The 15,085-nt window shown below is 36.8% G+C and overlaps 1 protein-coding gene across 2 annotated transcripts; it reads left to right on the top strand.

The window, feature by feature from the left end:
• Nucleotides 1-47: 47 nt before the first annotated feature.
• TRIP13 (thyroid hormone receptor interactor 13) lies at nt 48-12,745 on the top strand. Of its 2 annotated transcripts, none has more exons than XM_039384452.1 (14): nt 48-164; nt 385-487; nt 2,037-2,202; nt 2,509-2,638; nt 3,899-3,954; nt 5,703-5,793; nt 6,956-7,028; nt 7,976-8,039; nt 8,280-8,366; nt 9,093-9,199; nt 10,232-10,385; nt 10,567-10,679; nt 11,862-11,931; nt 12,506-12,745. In XM_039384452.1, exons 2-14 carry the CDS (start codon nt 396-398, stop codon nt 12,599-12,601), a joined length of 1,299 nt encoding a protein of 432 aa, XP_039240386.1. In that variant the 5' UTR covers nt 48-164; nt 385-395; the 3' UTR covers nt 12,602-12,745. The 2 variants fall into 2 exon arrangements, with proteins under 2 accessions (XP_039240386.1, XP_027603191.1); XM_027747390.2 differs by having other exon boundaries at nt 48-288.
• Nucleotides 12,746-15,085: the final 2,340 nt, after the last annotated feature.

Below are 15,085 nucleotides of genomic sequence, written 5' to 3'. Positions count from 1 at the left end.
GGGCGGAGGAAGATCCGGGTGAGGAGCCGACCCGCCCTGCCCCGCTCAGCGCGCCCTTTACGAACGAGTGGCGGCCGCAGTGTGCTGCCTCGGGTTCGTCCCGCGCTCCCGGGCTCCTTCCCGCTGCGCTGGCGCGTCTCTCCCGAGACCGTGCCTGCCGTGAGGTGATTCCCTGTGTCCAGCGTTGAGGGCAGGAGCGGCCCGGCCGCGCTCGCGGCGTATCCCGAGGCTGACGTCGCCATCTCCTGAGGGAGGGAAGTGCCGATCCCGATCCTTGCCGTGGGCGAGGTGCATGCGGACGGGGCACCGGGAAAGGACTGGCTGTGCCCTGGGCGTATAGCAGACCCTGGGAATTGCTTCTCCTTGGTATCGTTTTTCCCCTAGGAGCGAGAAGGATGGATGATGCCGCAGGGGAGCTGAAGCAAGCGCTCCCAAACGTGTGTGACAACGTTCAGATCCATGTGGAAGTTCATCAGAAATCGAGCAGGTCTCTGTGATCACCATGTAACTTTCTGTAACTTGTGTCTGTTTCCTTTTGGCCTCCTGCTGTGCACCCTCAGGAGCCCACAGGACTCTGCTCTGCCATCTCTGTGCTCTCCCATGAGTTTCCACGCAAGTGTCTCTTCCTAAGATTGAACAAATCCATTTCTCTCAATTTCGTCTGATAATCAAGTTGGTGGCCACATTCGGGACTTGCTCTGGTTTATCCTTGTCTCTCTTATGGCAGAGCTTGAAACTGCACGCAGTACTCCAGATGTGGTCCCACAAAGGCAGTGGATGGAAAGAATCGCTTTCCCTAATGTTGACACTCTTGGTAGCACAGCCTAAAATAAGGTTGACCTTATTTGTAGCAGGGGCACACTGCTCGCTCACTGCCATTTTGTCCAGCAGTACCCCAGGCCCTTTTCTACAAAACTACTCTTCATCAGGTTGACCTCTGCTCTGTTCTGTTATCTGAGCAGTGAATGGAGAGATAGGATTTCATGTTTACTTTTGTTGAACCTCAAGAAGTTCCTGTCAAACTATATCTCCAACCTGCAGAGGTCCCTCTGAATGGCAGCCCTGCTCTCTAGAGTACTGACAGTCTCCCTGCTTTGGTGTTATCCATAAACTTGCTGCAATTGCTTTCCATTCCATTGTCAAAGGTGTAAATGAGGGTGTAAAACCAGTGTTAACAGTACCCCCCCACCTCTTCCAGCCTGAGTTATTGGCAGCTCTGCTTAGTCTTTGTACTAATAATCACAACCCTCTGAGCTGAACAGTCCAACCACCTCACTGTCCATTTATCCAGTCCTTATCTTAACAGTCTGGCTATCTGAATACAATAGGAGAGCGTGTCCAAGTTGTTGCAAAAATCAAGTTGTAAAATATCCACAGCTCTCTCTTTGTCAGGCTTAAAAAACAAGGAAGTTGGAATTTGCACTGGTTATACCTCACTGAAATTGCAAGACTAAGTTAAAGCCTTTCTGAAATCTTCAAATGGCATTCCTTTTCCTGTAGCTTTTTTCTCTTCTACTGGAATTCTGCTTATAGTATGTCCGAGGTACCAGCTGCCCTCAGACTTGAAAGTATAATGGAGCTTCCAAGCTAATCTTACCACATTCAGTCTAGTAGCTTGGCTATGAGTTTTTCTGTTTTTTCTGCTGAAACACAATCAGATTGCATAACTGATTTCCATTCTTGAAGTCTTCTAGCTGTGTCATTCTGTGTCCCCTGATATGATCTCAAACAGAGCAAATAGTATTCTTTGGATTGTGTCTTTTAGTGCACAAATTAAAAACAAGTATCAAGTTTGTTGCTTTTGCAAACAGACTGAATTTGATAGGGTTTTTTCTTTTTTCCTGCAGAATGTCATGGGGGAGTTAAGTGGGTTTTTTTGTATTGGGTTTTTTTTGGTTGTTTTGTTGGTTTTGTGGGTGTGAGATGGAATCTGTTTTCCATGAAGACTTAGTGTATGAAATAATGCACTCTGACACTAATTCATATTTCCTTATAAATGTCAATGCCATGTAGTAATGGTGTTCCTTTCTCGTTAGTGTGGCCAAGAAAGAAGATATTAGGATGAGTGTCCTAAAGCTGTTGAACAGACATACCATTGTGTTTGGTGATTACAAGTGGACAGAGTTTGATGACAGTTTCCTTAAGAACAATGTGCAGTCTGTGTCGATTGTGGATACGGAGCTGAAGCTGAAAGACAGACAGGTATTTGCAGTCAAGAATGTACAGCTCTGTTCATATGCCTGTGAACTAGTTGTAGGTAGACTGGTGGTGGCCTAAGGACATAAGCAAGACAAGGTCTATAGGATGACATAATATCTCTTATTAGGCTGACTAATATAACCAGGAAAACATGGCTAATTTTTTGGGCCTACACTGCTTAGTAATGTCTGAAACAGAAATAGTAGGCTTCAGAGATGAATGCCAGCTGAAAACTGTAGCTGTCTTTTGTTATAATTAGCTTTGAATGAGAAATATGATGCATTAGAAGTCTTTTCATGTTCATTCTAGCCTATTGACTTGAGCAAAAGCAGTCTTTCTCTGCATATTTTTCATCTGAATGAAGAAGGACCAACCTCTGAGAACCTGGAAGAAGAAAATGAGGATATCACTGCAGCTCACCACTGGGTGCTGCCAGCAGGTACCCATGGGATATTTCTGGAAGGTCTAGAGCAATTACAATGAAAGAAAACCTTAGAAAGGCTAGAAGGGTTTATAGGGTTATCTGTTAAAGGTATTATTTGTATATATTGTTTAACTTTGCCCTTTGTCTGTGGAACCAATATATTTGGACATTTTTCTTTATGGTTTTGACTGAACTGCTACAGTGGTTCCAAAACACGTCATTTATTTCTATAATACTCATGGATGTGTGGAAATAACTGGTCTTGTGGTCTAAAATGTATAGGCATAATCAGAAGCATTGAAGTTTTTAATCCTACAAGCTGCATTCCAAATTTTGACTTGAAGACCCACAGGAAACTCATCACTTTAAATACTCATTTTCCAGATCTCACTGCTGGCTTCCAGCCCCCAAGGCAGTGTCGTTTTTATATCTGAAACAGACAAACAAAGAGATCTAGAGTCCTCAGAATGTTTTCTGAAGAGAAAAATAAGGCTTTGCTCTGCAATAGAGCACGACCTGCCTGTTACTATCTTGAGCTTGGGGAAGTTGGATTCTGTGCCTGGAAGGAGAAGCACAGGTGTGAGCTTAAGCTCAAACAAACAGTTATTCTGAAGTGTTTCCTACTTTCTCCATGTTTCAAAATGCCTAACTATCTATTACATTTATTTTCAGAAAGAATTCAATCTGATACATTGACATTATTCCTACATTATTGTGGTTTATAGTTGCTCAGTCTTTTCTGCTTTTGTTTGCTGAAAGTAAGAAACTAACTGCTAGGAATGAATGATACCCAAATGACAACTTCAGTTTTTTGTGCATTATTCAGCCACATGCTTTTTTTGGTCCTCTACATCTTGATGTTAATTTAAAAAAAAAAATAAAAAAGGCAAAGCTGAATAATAAAAATTGCCTTAGAACCCTCCTCCCACCCCAACTTCTCCTAGCTCTCTGTCTTGGAGAAATGTAGGTCCACCGCCTCTTGAGGGTGGAAAGAATTATATTTGTCCTTTCATGTTAAGAAATCAACATTAATTTCTCAACACAATTATTTGATGGATTTGAGCAATTTGAGAAACTGCTGAATTTGTCTGTTAGGAAGTAGTGTTTGCATTTTGAGAAAAATAACTCATGATTTTTTTTACAGATATTTTGATTGCTCTCATTTATCTATTTTTAGTTGAGAATAATTTGAAAACTGCTTTGTGCTGCAATGATAGGCTACAAGTTCCCAGGCTGATTTATCCTAAGCAAGTATATAATATATTGCTTTTCCAGCTGAATTCCACGGCCTTTGGGAAAGTCTCATATATGACAGTGAAGTAAAAGCAAACGTAAGTTGAAAATTAATAACAATTAAGATTGCTTGAGGAGAAGTAAGAGCTGAAATGAGGCCTGTTTGAAGATTACTGCATCCCTTGGAGATGTGGTGGGTGCAGGCTAGGCAGAAGGGGATGGGAGTTGAACTGTGTGTTTCTGGCAGCAGCTAAACAATTAATTGGCTTGGCAGTAGCGTCAGCCAGCACTGTCACTGTTCATAAAATGCACACTGAATGATTGGAGTGTGCTCCCACTTGAATGCTGGTGAGACGTTTGAAAGAGGCAGAACAGTTCCATGGGATCATTTTCTGGCTCGAAGATTCTGTGCATTCATCAAAGGTTGTGATAATAAATGCCAGAGCTCGTAGAACAGAAATACCGCAATCTGGAATCTAGTAATTGTGATGTGACTATAAACCACAAGTGACTCAACTCAGTTGTTCTTATGACAGCACTCATTAAAATGTTTATTGTGCTTCTTTAAAAAAAGAGGCTTCTAACTGACATTTTTGGACACAAGTAATTAATTCGTTAGCTTGTTTGTAATACCATAGGTACAGTATTCTCACTTAAGTCTTTATAAACAAATATAGAAAAGCAAAACATTCCAGTGATTGTACTTCATTTATAAGGTAAATATGAATTAACGTGTCCATGTTTGTCTAATTTATGAAACTGATTTCCAAGTCATCTATGAAATGACAAGACTTATCTAATTAGACTTGCTGATGTACTAAATAACAGCAAGCTGATCACTGTTGACTGTAAGTGTATACTGGTAGAACGAAATGGTTGCTTTTAATGACTGAAACTAGGACTACTTCTGTAAAAATAATTGTGCTGAATCTTCATTCTTTAAAGCATGGAACTGCCTGGGCATGGTTGGGTTCTATGGACTCTGAAATGGTTGCTGTGAATTTTCAAAATAGTACAGTCTGTGTCCATGGAATATTGAAAAACATGTGGATTAAGTTCAGTTGTTTTTGCTGTTGTGTAACTGCTCCACTGTGAGCATGAGATTTTGCAGGAGTACTGTCATATTGTCCTGTTAACACCTGTGGATCAAAAGCATGTTACAGGTAAGAGTGACAGAAGGTAATGTGGTATCAGGTGTTATGATAGGTAAAAGTCAGTATAGATTCACACCTGAAGTTCATAATCATTTTGCTGAAAGAGTTCTCTACTTCCTAATTCTAGAAATTCTAAATTAAAGTAGCAGTATTTTTAGAAGCAAGCATTCAGGGAAGTACATGAAACTTCCCTTATTTGGAAGGGTAAACAATCTACAAATTTGTTGCAGTAGCTGATACAAATGCTTCAGTAAAAATGAAGTAAAATGTGAAAGGAAATGCTTTGGTGGGCTTAGTAAAACAAACTGAACAAATGTATAGCTGTACAAACAGTACCAAGAGTTTGAGTCTTTGACCCTCTGTGCTTGGGCAGCTTGTGTTTTATAGATGCACTGTAAGTGGGACAATGGAAAACGAAAATAATTTCGCTTCCTTAAAGCATTTAATTTATTAATTTAAAAGTTCTAGGTCTCTATTTGTGCCCAGTACATTCTATTCATATTCTTGAGAGTAGGACAGGAATTAATTCCCATACTTTGGAGAAATAAGTTTGCCTATGACTAAAAGACATGAGCTATTTTTTTGTTGTTGTTGTTATGAGTACGCAGTAGGCATGATTAGGAGATTGCTTCTGTCTGTAATTGTATTTGCTCTTATGTCTCTAAGTGTCTATTTTTCTCCTTTTCAATTAGTTACTTGATTACGTGACAACAACATTATTATTCTCTGACAAAAATGTCGACAGCAACCTGATATCATGGAACAGAGTTGTTTTGCTGCATGGTAAAAACGATCTCTCTTAAATCGAGTACATTTGTTGCCAACTGTTTATACTTTCCTTCTGGCAAAAATTGTATTGCAGGCCTGTTGTAGTGAAATTAGATGATACAAAAATAGCAGGGAAATATCCTCTTTATTATACAAGTTTAAATTAAGTGTAATGTCAGAGTGAAATCAATATTCATGTGTACTGTGTTTTGCAGGAATTTAAATTCTAAAATTTACAGTGCAGTGACAACCATGGGGTTTTTTAATTTTCATTTTTAAGTGATATTGCAGCTTTTTTACATAAAGAGCAGAAATTATGCAGATACTGAGAACATTAGGAGGCATATATTAGTTTCACTTCTATCCCAGTATTAAATATTTTGTTAGTTATGGCTTTATAAAAACTTTGAGGAAACTGGGAAATAAATCTATGTGTTGTGTTTTTTACACTTTTACACTGTGTGTTCTATTGCCAAGTATGTAGGCAGTACTCTCACTAATTTAGTTGTTTCAGTGAAGCTGTAACCTTCAGTCAGTCCTAGCTTACTGTGGAAGTTATACCAGAAATGAGATTAGCATCAGATGAATCCATTTGCTTGCAAAATGCAGCTTGCTATTGATTAATTGCAATTTTGTCATCAAGAATAATGTTCAAAAATAAAAGATCATAGTGGAAGTATTTGTTGATTGTACTTAAGTTATAACTGTCAATATAAAAGCTGCAGGATGTTTTTGTTTGAAAAACTATTTATTTCAGACTGTTAGCAATGTTTTTATGATAGATATATTTAATTTTAATAACGAGCTTATTATTGTGATCACAAAGAAATTAATTCTAGGAAATCTGCAACTGTTGCAGTGTGAAATACATTTATGCTGTAATGCCAGTACTGGCTTTGAATGAAAGTACTGTCACTTGGTTGACATTAACAGTTTGTTTAGCACCCACACATGATTTCTCATAGATTCATACTCTTGTATGAATCACTATGCTTGTACTTGCCTGTTTGGCTCTAGGACTGTAGTGGAATAAGCGATTTTCTCAAAATACTCTGGCCTACTGTGTTTTTATTCTACAATTAGTTCTATGATGAAATAGAGTAGTTAAAAAGCTGTTACATGTCATTAACAATCTGATGCAAATTCTGTGTAATGTATGGATCTGATTTCAAACCAGGCCCTCCTGGAACTGGGAAAACTTCTCTCTGTAAAGCATTGGCTCAGAAGCTGACAATTCGACTGTCATACAGGTGATAATTTTTTTGAAATTTTTCACCTTAGTTTACTTTGTAAACTAGTTGCTCTTTTTCACTAGCCCAAATATATGTAATATTTGATTTCAAGTAACTTGTGCCAAGTGCTAATATCCTTTTTTTAATACTGCACCCACCTAGCAATAAAACTGATCTGATAGACTGTCTATGATATTTAATGCCTTTAAAAATGTGTCATTATTTGTACCTAGGTGTGTAAAACAAATTCCAGTGACAATATAGTAATTTGTGCTCCTATTGTACATCAATGAATATTAAAGGACAAAGGATCACAGATTATTTTGATATTTCTATCTTCTTGTTCAAGAAAGCCTGTTCTTAATAGGTAGCAATTTTGTAACCAATTTGTTTTGTACTTGGATTGTCTGAAGAACACAATCTACAGAGGTCAGTTTGTGTATCAGACAAGTAATAAGAATTAGCCTTAAAATTTATAGCAACTTAACAAATTTATTTACAAAAATAAATGTTATATAAGATACGAGGCGTAACGTAAGTAATGGAAGTGATCTGAATGCGTGAAAAACATGGGCTATACGTTCTGTGGTTGAAATATTTTGTCATAAGGAGATCCATGCACTGCTAAGTAAATAAGTTTCATACTTCTATATGAGTTCTTGCTATACTGAAGAAAATCTTACATGAACAGAAGAATGAGGCAATTAGCATCGTAACTGTTATTTAAAGTATATTTAAATAGCACTTGTTCTAATGGAGACATTCTAATAGCAATTTAGTGTGAAGAATTCTACTGAGACATGTTGGAAATCACAATTGAAACAGGTATTATGTCTTGAAAAGTAGATAATTTAAAGTACTAATTCACAGAATCCCAGGGAGAGAATGAGACTTGCAGGAGTTAATGATATCACTGACTTTTATTTACAATGGAGTTGATACTTCCTTTTCCCTTTATACTTTAGGTACAGGTATGGACAGTTAATTGAGATAAACAGCCACAGTCTTTTCTCTAAATGGTTTTCTGAGGTATGTATTGATGTAGCTAATTAAGTAGACACTGTGTTTTAGAAATTACACTGTTTCTGTTGAGCTTGTTTCATGTATGCACCAAAGATTACTCACAATAATTAACATGTTTGAGAATGCTTAAATAGAAGTTATATTAGAAAGTTATTTTAAAAAACAGGTATTTCCATCTTTAAATATGGTAAGCCTTGGAAAGTTATGTGGTAAGGAAATAAACATCTACATATGGTGTCTTTATAGAGTGGCAAGCTTGTAACCAAGATGTTCCAGAAGATTCAAGAGTTAGTTGATGACCAAGATGCTCTTGTATTTGTTCTGATTGATGAGGTATGATTCCAATAGCATTGTTGTATATTAAATTTAGCAGGAAGTAACTTGCTGGGGAGAAACTCTAATAGTCCTCATTTGTAAAGAACAATAAAAGCACATCTATGGTATTTCGTAAGCTATACAGCTTTGTGCAGAAGAGTGAATTTTAATCTTGACTGCTGCAGATTTGAGAGATTTGGAAGGAACATAGTGCCATTTAGCAGGCAAATTACAGCTGAAAATTAATTGAAGCCTTTCTTGGTGGGACTTCCTTGCTGCTGTGTGTTTACAAGTGGAGCAAAAGTAGCCTAGATTTGTATTATTTGTACTCTTCGTTTGTTGTAAAGCTCTAAAATACATTAATATGGTTCACTTCATTTGTCTACATTCTCTGCAGAGTTGCATACCTAAGCAACTCAGTAAGTATGTACTTTATTAGCTTGTTTTATTGAAATATCTATGGGGAAGCTCATTCTAAATTAAATGTATTCATTATTCTGGTGGTGTGTTCCATTTCACTCACTACACTTTGCTTCCTTGACATGCCTTTCCTACTCCCTGTAATTTCCTACTTAACAACAGATTTTGAAGATGGAGTTTTAGATACCAGACACAAGGATCTGAGGGTATATTGGCTGGGTTATTTGTTTGCTGCCAGGACTCCAAATGTGCAATCTTTTTGGTTTTTTTGGTGTTTGGTGATTTTTGTTGTTGTTTTGGTTGATTGGTTTGGGTTTTTTGTAGGTGGAAAGCCTCACAGCAGCCCGCAGTGCCTTCAAGGCAGGCACAGAGCCTTCAGATGCTATTCGTGTGGTAAATGCTGTACTGACACAAATAGATCAGATTAAAAGGTAAACTCATATTATTAGAACAGCAAAAGATAATTGACAATTTCAGGATTCCTGCTAAATTTCAGTTCCTACTTGGAATGCTAAAACAAATTGGTTAGTGAACTGTTGTTTGTTAATGATGCTAATTTTGAAAAGACATAGGAGTAATCCAGCAGAGTATTTTGCATGTACCTGAGTGGACAATCAAATCAGCAGGCTGTATACTTACCTTAAAGATAGAGAGAGAAAAAGGACAGATCATCATGATGTGTGCTTGGAGAGACAAGAATAAGATGAATGAAGAATTTGTTTATTATATACCGCTTCTGGATGTCAATCTAAAGCAGACTTGGACAAAACATGGTTTAGAAGAAATTGTTAATCTTGCTCACTCCACTTTGTATGCTGGATTTAGTGCAGCATACCAGCTGTTTTTCATTCCTGCCACTTCCCTTTCCTTATTGTGCATCCTTGGCACTGTTCACAGAACGGTGCCCTAGTATTTGGCCCTGTCTTGCAGCTAATTAAATATGTCTTATTCATATATAAAAGTTGACAGGTTTCATCTAAAAACAGCTGTGGTTAAGAATGTTCTTTCATTGCTTAGAGCAAGGATATGTTCTCTTTTAAGCTCACTCTGAAGACATTTGCAGTTAGAATATGTCACAATGCCAGTTAAACTATATACTTTCTACTGAATTGAAATGGAAAACATGTAGATTAAAGTTTCAATTTATGAGTCTTCTTTTCAAAATCTTTTTTTTGTGGTAGAAACTATGCCAATAGGCTCTAGATAGTTAATGTATATCACTTCTAGAATAGGATTAGAGAAACTGTGGACACTTGAGAAACAACTAAAAGAGACTATGCATTGAAATAGGCTGGTGATAACTGGCCAAGAGCTTCAGATCATTTAATGTAATTGCTGGTTGACAAGAGTGATGTGACTGCTTATTGCAAGAAATTACATGAGTCATAAGAGGGAAGGTCTTGATTTGCCAGTCAGAAAAGGAGATAAAACATGTGACCTAAAAATATGCTTTTGTCTTGAAGGTATCCCAATGTAGTTATCCTGACTACTTCAAATATTACGGAGAAAATTGACATGGCCTTTGTAGACAGGGCTGACATAAAGCAATACATTGGACCTCCATCTGCTGCAGCAATATTTAGAATATATCTTTCTTGCTTGGAAGAACTGATGAAGGTAATATTTGAAAGCAAGACTGCAAAATGTCCTATTTCAATAAATTTGACATTTTAACCATACTTCCTAAGTAACAAAAATACAAAAATTTAATTCCTCCTCTGTATTTCCACTCCTACTGTAGAATTTAATTTTGAATGTATTTGTTTTTCATACAACAATGTATAACTCTTCTTTCTAGTGTCAAATAATATATCCTCGACAGCAGCTTCTGACACTCAGAGAGCTAGAGATGATAGGCTTCGTAGAAAATAATGTGTCAAGGCTAAGCCTTGTACTAAAAGAAATCTCAAGGTAAGATTCTGAAGTTCTACTTTTTTTCATATATATATTGAGTTGTGGAATGATGTATAAAAGTAACTGAATTTCATAGCAGTTAGAGTTCTGAAACATTCCCATTTTTTTCTGTTGGGGATAGTGCAAAACTTTTTAGGGGACCAAAAGTCGAAGCAATCACGATTTGCTCACATTTCTTAGTCTCAGAACAGACTTGGCTTAGTACTGCTTCTGGTTTCTGCTCTGCCATTTGAAGTCCTCTTGACAGATTGCTGACCAGATTAGTGAGATGCCTTAGGTTTCAGTGGATATTGGAAATTGTAATGCAGGTTAGCAGAAATAGCACGGGCCTCAGGTCCTGCTAAGAAAGTGTCTTGAAATACCTAGCAATCTACTAAATCAGTATTTAACATGGAGATGTAAGTGGACAGAAGCAAGGGGGAAGGGAATGAAGTGTAAATGGACAGTATTATGGTTTTCTGAGGATGTTCATAGAGCAAATAGTCTTTCACTGCAGAATAACAGTTCTTGAAACAATAAATAAAAATTATATTCACAGTATCAAGCAATGTTTTTTTCCAAAGTGCTGGTCCCTGTGGAACAAAATAAAATAACATAAAGTTAGCAAAGTGTGTTTTCTTTCTGTTCCTGAAGTATGCAATCTTAACCGGTGAGGAGTGGAGTAAAAGCATGTAAGTTTTTCCAGGGATAGAGGTTTGCAGTCTAGGTACTCAGAGTGGTGCTTGGAGAAGACAAGAAACATGTATCGAGTAGGTGAGGTGAAGGAAACTGTAAATGGTTGGTAGAAGGAGAAAAGCAGTAGTGATGAGGTCCAAACTTCGAAACAGTTTTTTTTTCAAGTCCTTCCAAGAGTGGTTATGTCTGTACCATACCCTTTTGGTGTAGACATTCCCCCAAACTCATGAGATATGGCACAGTGATGTGAAGGGCATGATGTAAGCATTGGCAGGCAACTGTGACTATGCTGTTTCTGTACCCTCGCTTCCTTTTTTGTATTACCTCCCATAAGCAGAATTTGTCTGTTCTCTTCCTGCTCCTGCTAAAAGAGCTGCAAGTGATGTACTGAATTGTGATCTGAGGTTTTTTTAGAGCAATTTAGTGGAGAAACAAGAAAAAGGAAAGGTCTTCTAAGAGTGAACACTTAGCATTTAAGCAGCACTTGTGTCTGTTTTACTGTAGAAGAAGTGAAGGTCTTGGTGGCCGAGTCCTGAGAAAACTTCCTTTCCTAGCACATGCACTTTATATTCAAGTAAGTTTATTATATTCAAGTGAGTTTATTCTATTCATTATAATTTATTTTGGGTTTGAGACGGGCAGGAAGACATTGGGACACTGCCTGAAGTTAACCCCCCTTTTGATCTAAATTTCACTTGTTTCTGCAGCTTTGTAGACTGCAACAATTATGTGCTGGCCATAATCTAAAATGGGATTGAAGAAGTGATGGGGGATTGACCTGTCAAGCAGCATTCTACTTTTAATTAAATTAATGAATATTGATATTGGTTCTCTGATAATTCCTGATAAACCCTCTGCCACTTTATAATATTATTAATTTGTTAAAAGCCTTTTTTTAAGCAAATCTACAGTAGTAGTAATTGACTCAAGACCTTGAATAGCTTGACTTTGACTTTGCCATGCTATCTTGTGTAAAATAAACTTGCAGTTTGTTTTGTAGCATTTTGAAAATTTTGTAACATGGAAGTCAAATATTTCTCTTACTGATACTGTGATTTTTATTATATATATTATGTGATTTTTATTTATAAAATATTATGTCTGCCTATTGCTGTAGTGTGTCTAACAAAATGTTCTCTTATTTTCAGTCCCCAAGTGTTACAATGACAACATTTCTTCAGGCTCTTTCACTTGCAGTAGACAAACAATTTGAAGAAAGAAAGAATCTTGAAGACTGTGTGTGATACTCTACTGTTTTGTAGTTGACTATTGTTATATTTTTCATACAAATTGTGCAACTTTTATGCATCTGTAAAATAAATTGTCAGCACCTTAAAAAACCTGGAATGCCTCTTCTAGTTTTTAAAAATATTCATTAATAAACAATTAAGAAAGTTTACAACCTCTTTTTTGAAGCTTTATTTCAAATGTCAAGATTGTAAAAAGGTTTTGCTTTAAGTCAGTTTCCATCTTTTGCAGTTACTAAAAGTGGGCAGACTTCTGTTCCTTGCTTCTTAATCACTAACTTTCTATCCATGCATCAGGTTTTAAATTTCTGGTTTCTTTTATATTTTTAATAGCAATAGAAATTCACTCTTTGGATCTGATACTTCTGCTATAAATGCAGTATTTGTTATTGCTTTTGAAATAATGAGGATGAAACTGGGGCAGATTCAAAGTGCTCAGTGATAGACCAGACTTTTTATACTGACATCTCTTTATCTTGAAATTTAATATCAATTATTACTTTTTTTTTAAATTACATCAGATTCAAAAAATTAAATAAAGAGTACTTAATTGTATTTTGTAATACTAGGGGAATTTTGTGTTGTTGCAAGAATGTGAACCAGAGTGGACCGTATTTTCTCCATGAAGTGTAACTGCAGCGTGTAAGAAAGGTTCTTTAAAATGCATGAAGTTTGGTTTGGTGTTGTTTTATGAAAAAGAGGGAGGGGGACTTTTTACAAGGGCATATTGTGATAGGACAAGGGGGAACAATTTTAAACTGAAAGAGGGTAGGTTTAGCTTAGGTATTAGGGATAAATGCTTTACTGTGAGAGTGGTGAGGCACTGGAACAGGCTGTCCATCCCTGGAATTGTTCTAGGCCAGGCTGGATGGGGCACTGAGGAATCTGGTCTAGTGGGTAAAATCCCTGCCATGGTAGTGGTGGAAGTTGGAATTAGATGATCTTAAGTTCCCTTCCAACCCAACCCATTTTATGATTCTATGAATTTTAAGGGAGTTTCCAGAAAAGTTTTTCTTAAATGAAGATAAAATGGTGAGATTTAAGTTGATGATACCCAATGCATGTCTCCTACCATCTTTTATCACAAACAATAACTTTCTAATCTGTTGTTAACAGATTTGTTTTAATTCTGCTCAAAGCCACTAGATGGCAAGAATGAATCCTTGAGATTCAGCAAGTCATGTGAGAACGGGAATGCTGATTGAAAGTTTCCAAAACCCTAATGAACAAGACTTTGCTGCAGTGAAAATCCCTCTTCAAGACGTAATGTTAGCTGTAATGTAATGTAATGTAACACCATAGAACTTCTCTACTTAGCCTAATAGAAAAATTCTGGGATTTAAAATGTATTGCCACATACAAGGAACCTGTTGATGCAAAGATGAAAAGCAGTGAGTTCTGTATGCTACAGCAGAAGTTATTTTGCAGTGTGCTTTAACCATTTCATCCACTGGGTGGTGGGTTTAGAAAAAGATCTGGCATCTAGGTCATCATATAAGCATATATAAGCATAGATGATGAAATGTTAAACCAGTTGAATGCAAAGATTTTCAGCATAAGCACATTAAAGTGTGGAATTTTAGAACAGTTAAGTAATCCTGAAATAGAAAAGTAAAAGCTTTTCTTTTTCTTGCAAAAAGCAAATATAGAACCTTTGTGAAGTTGAGCATAGCTTATTTTATGAGATATTTCTGTGACAAATGTTTTTCCAAGCAGCAAAGATTGTTCGTTTCTAATCCGCATCTATCCGCATCTATCCGCATCAAAATTTGGGTACAGAGATTGAAGAGGGAAGGTTTTTATTACTTGGGGTTTTTTGCTGGAAATTAATGCAAAGACAGTGATTTTTCTAAAATGCATCTTCAAAGTTTCAGACAGTTATTTAACTTTTGACCTGCAGAAATATTCAATTAATTTCAAAATGATCCTACTTTCGTGGCTTGCTGTCAGTGCAGTGTTGCACTTCATAATTTTCAGTTCGGAAAGGGATGAGAACCCAGGGTAGAAGAGTCAAGGCCATACACTGAGAATATGATAATTTTAGAGCAAGTTTTTGGAAATCAACAGAGGTTTGGTATTGTACTTGGCAATATGCAGAAAAATAGACTAGGGAGATGCTGTTTTCCAAGGAACTTTTCTTTCCCCCAGATTTCTTTTGTTATGCACAGAAATAAGCCATAATCATTAGAACTGTAGGAATATTTGTAGAGTAGTTTGCTCTGGAATTCCAATTACAACCCTGTGGAAGAAGAGCTGTCATAGAAATATCTTTAAGGATTTTTGCTGCTAAAGAGAATGATCATCAAATTAATCTGAGATAATCATTAATCATTAAGTAGGGCAGTTGCCTTACTTCAGTTGATAATCTAGGAATAACACTAGGCTGGTTCTCAACCTCCCAAGCAATCCAGGTGTGAAGCAATCAAAAATCATTTTGCTCTCAGGGAAGGCACTGATGTTAGAACTCCTAATCCTGAAACA

This window comes from Pipra filicauda, unplaced genomic scaffold (assembly GCF_003945595.2).
Source record: "Pipra filicauda isolate LSUMZ 115617 unplaced genomic scaffold, ASM394559v2 scaffold356_size1356884_pilon, whole genome shotgun sequence".
Lineage (NCBI taxonomy): Eukaryota > Metazoa > Chordata > Aves > Passeriformes > Pipridae > Pipra > Pipra filicauda.
This window is presented reverse-complemented; position numbering and strand designations above follow the sequence as displayed.

Bases quoted from the DNA above. Each gene is read 5' to 3' on its own strand.
- TRIP13 (XM_039384452.1), top strand. From the start codon at position 396: ATGGATGATGCCGCAGGGGAGCTGAAGCAAGCGCTCCCAAACGTGTGT. The intron at 2,203-2,508 runs GTATTTGCAGTC...TGTTCATTCTAG, and splicing joins TGAAGCTGAAAGACAGACAG to CCTATTGACTTGAGCAAAAG. The intron at 11,932-12,505 runs GTAAGTTTATTA...TCTTATTTTCAG, and splicing joins CACATGCACTTTATATTCAA to TCCCCAAGTGTTACAATGAC.